Source organism: Panicum hallii, chromosome 1 (genome assembly GCF_002211085.1).
Source record: "Panicum hallii strain FIL2 chromosome 1, PHallii_v3.1, whole genome shotgun sequence".
NCBI lineage: Eukaryota > Viridiplantae > Streptophyta > Magnoliopsida > Poales > Poaceae > Panicum > Panicum hallii.
The window spans coordinates 48,837,800-48,843,537 of record NC_038042.1 but is presented as its reverse complement, the minus strand read 5'-3'; the positions used below and the strand labels follow the sequence as shown (position 1 = coordinate 48,843,537).

At 47.1% G+C, this 5,738-nt stretch overlaps 2 protein-coding genes across 2 annotated transcripts; one reads left to right on the top strand and one right to left on the bottom strand.

Moving 5' to 3' along the window:
- The first annotated feature begins 345 nt into the window (after positions 1-345).
- Positions 346-2,195, top strand: LOC112893580 (protein HHL1, chloroplastic). The gene is made up of 6 exons (XM_025960988.1): positions 346-666; positions 767-904; positions 1,084-1,170; positions 1,267-1,314; positions 1,621-1,813; positions 1,933-2,195. The coding sequence occupies exons 1-6, from the start codon at positions 397-399 to the stop codon at positions 1,944-1,946; spliced, it is 750 nt and encodes a 249-aa protein (XP_025816773.1). The 5' UTR covers positions 346-396; the 3' UTR covers positions 1,947-2,195.
- A 135-nt stretch (positions 2,196-2,330) lies between these two features.
- Positions 2,331-5,250, bottom strand: LOC112893572 (26S proteasome non-ATPase regulatory subunit 6). Its single transcript, XM_025960977.1, has 8 exons — positions 5,006-5,250; positions 4,805-4,919; positions 3,899-3,989; positions 3,658-3,803; positions 3,337-3,556; positions 3,152-3,260; positions 2,883-3,051; positions 2,331-2,777 (listed from the first exon to the last, which is right to left on the bottom strand). The coding sequence occupies exons 1-8, from the start codon at positions 5,148-5,150 to the stop codon at positions 2,603-2,605; spliced, it is 1,170 nt and encodes a 389-aa protein (XP_025816762.1). The 5' UTR covers positions 5,151-5,250; the 3' UTR covers positions 2,331-2,602.
- Positions 5,251-5,738: the final 488 nt, after the last annotated feature.

The window sequence follows — 5,738 nt, the reverse complement described above, 5'->3', positions numbered from 1 at the left end:
ACACGCAGTACTTCCACGCAAAAAGAAGAAAAAAAGAAGTGACCGCCGGTCGTGAGGCCACGTATGCGTTTGCGTTGCCGAGCCTCTTCGTTTTTTTTTTTGAAAAGGACTCTGCGTTATTCTTGGATACAGGAAATTCAGGCAGGTGTCTTTCAAAAATGGAGTTTCACTCAGATCTGCTGCTCGGAACCCGTCCACGTAGGCTTTGAGCAAAACCCTCCCTGGGAAAAAAAATCGAGAGCCGCAGAAACATCAGAACTCTCACTGACACTAGGGCCCACAACTGGACGAAGGCCCCACACATCAGTATTGTCCTCAGCTCCCCACCAGGCCACAACCAGATATGCTTGCTTTATCTTCTCCCGCTCCCTCGCAGCGCCACGCAGCGAGGCATCCATGGAGGTGGTGGGCGGCGTGTCGCTGAGGCCGCCGTCGGCGCCGGCGCCGGCGCGCATCGGCCAGCTGTCGTCCGTCGACGTGGGCGGGCGCTTCGTTCTCAGGGCGGCGCCGCGGAGGTACCCGGCGAGGCGCGCGCTGGCGGTGGAGGCCCGGGGTGGGAGGAGCTGGTCGGAGCGGCAGATGCTGCAGCAGCGCCGCGGGCCGCAGCTTCCCAAGGTCGAGGACGACGGCAACCCGCGCTTCGTCATCTTCATCCGCACCGCCAATGTCCGTGACTAGCTCTAGCTGCTGCCTCCACCCCTCGATTTGTTTGTTTCTTCCTGCGAATTCAATGGCGCGTGACCGAGATTTGTGCCTTCCGCTGCAGGTCTACTTCTGGTACCCGCTCAACGTCATCACCGGCGGCACGACGGCGAAGATCATGCTCGCCGCCAAGGACAACTTCCTCGGCAAGTACATCTACAAGGACACGCTCGCCAGGAACCTCGCTGCCGTCATTTACAAAGTAATCAACGCCATCAGCAGCTCGTTGCTTCTCAGTTCACACACTCTTAATCTTCAATTGTCATCTAGTAGTTGCACAGACCATGTACAGGCATCCACACGACCGCAGAAACTATTAATGGTGCTAGTAATTAGCAACTGACTACTTTGACGTGTCTGTCCGTGTTGTTTGTCTGAAAGGATGAGGATGAGATTATCGACACGGCAAAAGCGCAATACCGTGTGCTGAAGACCGAAAACGAGTTTCGATATGGCTACAAAGTTGTGGTAAGTTTCTCCTTGAACCTTAATTGCAGAAGCATAAGTTGTTTGGTTAAGTTTTGACTTTGACAATAAGCACTCACTTCTCATTTGCATGAGCAGGAGAAGGGGAACATTAGGTCTGCGCTTACGACAAGCAATGTGATCGAAGTATGTTTCCCGAATTTTGTCAAGTTCTGTCACAATTGCAATCCCAGAACCAGACCCCCACTGTTATTACGTTTCAATTATGATCTTACTTTGTCCCGAGCTAATTTATGAGAGATTTTACTTAATTATTATCTGCATACTAGTAGCTCAAAAGTCAAGATATAGTGTCTTGGGAAAGTTCTCCTAAGCATAAGTTGCATCCAAATCAGGATGGAAATTGCATCTTCGATAGCAAATGATGACATTTTCAGTAAACATGTTCTGAGCATTCTGGCAAGTCATGAATAATAACGCTCCTGATCTCAGCTTCCAAAGAAAGAAGAGCTCAAAACTGTGGTTGACAAGGTGAAGGACTTCTTTGGAGACGTAACCGCTGGAGCCAAAGATTCCTTTGCACAGATCACAGGAACTGCTGAAACCAAAGAAGAGGAAGCAGAAGGCAAAGAGAAGTTCCGCTCAAAGAGACGAAAGAAGCAGCGGAAGTCGAAGCAGGGACTCAGTAAGTACATTGAGACTGCTTCAACAATGCAGCGTCACTTGTGTAAACCTCATCGTCATCCTTTCTGTAGCCATCAGACACTGAGTCTAATCACGTGATTTTCCGTTTACACCTTGCAGAGACGGAGAAATGATTGTCACTAAGCACATCAGGGGTCGTCAGACAAGTGAAGCACAGGCTGAAGTTTTGCCATCTCTGTCCCGGAGTTGCTCTTTAATTTCTCCAGATTTTATTTTATTTTATTTTATTGCAAAGAGACAATGTGTAACCTCCTTGCGACTAACTAGTGTGATGACTTCTCGCTAAATCTCACAAAATTCGGTGAAGGTTACAGCTGTATATTGATTTAATTTCTTGGGAGTTGAAAGTGAGTTTTTGTACAGTGCGGATATGAATTGTATCGTATTGCAGTTGAATTCTCTTTATGTGTTACATATCAAGCACTTTATGTAGGTTAAAAGGGGACCAGTGTCCATAGTATGTCAAGTCAGTATCTTAACGGAGAATGTAATGCATAGAACCACATATACGAGACTTGAAATGAAAAACCAAGGTTCACCACAAAAGTAACGTACATGGGATTGAGCTGCACCTTCCTCATTCTGTAAACCCTTGGGATACATGTAGCAAATTCACGCTTAACACACAAGTTCTCCTAGAAATTTGTTCCTCACACAAGAAGAGCAATGCTCATGTCTTATGGAAGTCGAGGTGGATAAATTGAGCCACCCTTCCAGTGTAGGAAACATTGGCAGGGCGCTGAAGGAGCTCCAACAGAAACAGCAACTCTTACAGGTCAATGACTCGTGAAAGCTTCTGTATGCGGTTCAGCAAGAAGTCCCCTTGCTTGATGGTCGCCTGGTAGAAAGCGTTCCTCTCATCCGGTCGGTTCGTCTCAAGAACGCCAGCAACCTTATCAATCTTGCAGTGAAGCTTCCCAGCTGCAATGAACCGTGACAGTTCCCTACAAGTGAAAGGAAGACCTTATGAATACAACAGCAACAAGAAAAAGAATTAAGGCTAGCAGGAATTACAAAGATAGAACCACAACAGCTGATACAGCACTTACTGGTCTATGAAATCAACAGTCACACCAAAAGCAGCAGCCATTGCTTCCATTGTTACACTCTTGTACGACTCCAAGAATTGTGAGTAGACAACAGTACGGACTTCCCGCATGTAGTAGCGGAAATGAGGCTGAAGATAACGGTCTAACTTGATCTGCTCTGTCAAGCCAGCTGGAAACAATCACAGACCATAGCACTGTCAGACACAAATATAGTGCATAACAATCCTACAATAAGAGCTTGGACAAGTTATTTGTATATCTGAACTTACAGAATGCAACAAAAAACGACTTGTACTGGCAATTGTATAGGGAATTGAGGAACTCAGAGAGGTGAGGTACTTTGCCGATCACAGCCAGGATTTCTGGCGCATCTACCACCTGTCAAATTTCTTGTTATTGAGGAAACCATGATATGATGATAAGGAAACAGAGCAGACTAGATAGAGTTGAATACCTTTTGTTTCAGAGATACACGATCCAGTGTGATGACACTAGTGAGGACCGTGTAAAAGACGAATGTATCATATGGGAATAACTCATAAGTTGTGAAAGTCGAAATGGAATCTAAAAATAAGCTGGCGGCTTTCTTGAAGTTTCTGGTTGCCATGCAGTACAAGCCTTCATATACTTTCAATCTGTTCTTCCTCTCCCAGTCGCCTCCTTCCTCGAACAAGCTTCAATCAGTAAAAATACATGGTAAAATATCATGACTGATTACTCTGTGAGCCAAATGACAGAATGCAGAATGGAACTTACAAACAAAGATAGAGCTTACTTCTTTGCCTTATCAATGGATTTTGAGATGAGATCAAAATCCATGTAGAAAAATCCGATCTGCAAAGTGTGAAACACAAGATCCATCTTTTGGCCAACAGCAACAGTCTTTCCTTCAGTAACTTTAAGTTGTTCCAGGGCCTTTTCCTGAAATAAATCAGTAACGGTTTAAGACGTGTCAGGCACAACTAGGATTTTTGTGAACAAGGCCACAGATAGTATAGAAGAAAACAAGTCCGTACCTTCTCACCAACCCTTATAAAGTACAAGGATTTGGCAAGATGGGCTTCACGTACTTCACTCTCACCCAAATTCTCCTCAGCATCAGCAATTCTTCATGACAATTTACAAGGACTTCAGTTTCAGAGAAGAAATCTTGCTTGCAATTAAATCATTATATACACAGTATGGGAAGTCAAAACAATGCAGAATCATATAACCACTGAAAAGACACAAATCTGCACTGAAACTTTTCAGGGTTATGTTAAAATTTCTACTTTAGTTTGTTATCATAACTTGCTATTCATTCACACTGAGATCCTCATCCTAACCTCATTAATACTGATTACTTGGCACAAATTCCAACTTACTTGACTGGTTTTTTATTCCTGTAGTTAAGGTGCAGAAGGTTATTTTATATATCAATTGGATCAAACATCAAAGGTGCCAACTGTGGTGTAGTCTTTAGAACCCCGTACTACCTTCTTCAACCCCAGTTATACCATTTAACAGAAACACAATAACAAAAAGCATCTATATCTATGAATGTGCATGTCATCAAATGCAGGGATATGCAAACCATCTGAGATACCAAGTCGAACACAACTAGGCACAACTCTTACAAAAGTTGCAAGATTTTTTTCAACACCCTATTAAAGTGGCACAATATTCCCCTCACCCCAAAGAAGGCCCAATCACAATCCATAACCCACAACTATCCAGCGCAATGCAATGGCAAGTTGTACCGCCTACTTCTAGCATTCAAACTAAGCTAGTCTCATTAGCGAAAGAGCCCAGTACAACCTGAGTTACCATCACCCCAAAATCATCCACATACACTACAAGGAACTAGATGAATAACCAGCAATTCAACATCGCAACGACAAAGAAGCCACATCCGAGCAGAAGACCACGACGAAGCAACTCACTTCTCATCGAGCTTGCGGATCTCCTCGTCGATCCTCCCACGCATCTCGGCCAGCAGCGCGGCGTCCGGCTCCAGCACGCCCGCGGCGACCAGCGACTCGAACAGCGGCGCCATGTCTGTAGGTTCCACAGAAAGCCAAATCACGTCAGGGAGCCGCGCATCGGAGGAAGAGAGAAGAGGAGAAGGGGGAGTGGCACCGTACCATCGGATTTCACGGCGGCGAGAACCTCGGCGCGGAGGGCGACCTTGGAGAGGTCGTCTACGGCGGGGTGGGAGAGAAGGAAGAGCTTGTGCGCCAGCACCAGGTGCCGCTCCTGCTTCCCCTCCTCGCCGGCGCCGCCGTCCATCTCGCTCGCCGCTGGTAGTCTCGCTTCCGTTCCGTTCGGCTCGCTTCGGTCGCACGGAGAATCTTGTGGCTCGGGTCTGGGGGGTTGCTGGTGGCTGGTTCGGGCTGCTGGACTTGGGGATTGGTTATGGATGGAACGTGGCCCAGTTGTTAACGTTATCCAGCGGCGATAGCCCATGGGCCGGATTTGGCGAGAGCTTTCCCTTTCTCTCTTCCGAAAGGAAATCATTGAGCGATGCAGTGAAATGGACTCCTTCCCCTAAAAAAAAAACAGTGAAATAGACTACTGCAGCCGGTGATCTTTGATTCTCTCAAGAAAAGAAAAGGTCAAATAAGCGGAAGAAAATTCAGTGGGCACGGTCCCCAAACCGATGTCAGCGAGGACCCGCCCCGGATTGGCGACGTGTGGCTGCTGGAGCGATCCGACGACTCCTCGAGCGCACGCCCCTCCGCCTGGGAATGGGAAAGGCTCGCAGCTCGGCTCTCTCCAACATGACTCGGCTCCGTGCGAGATGAACACCGCAGCTTGGCTCCCAGCGCAAAAAACGCGCCTGGTGGTCGGCTCCGTGATCTGCCGCCGCGTCGTCCT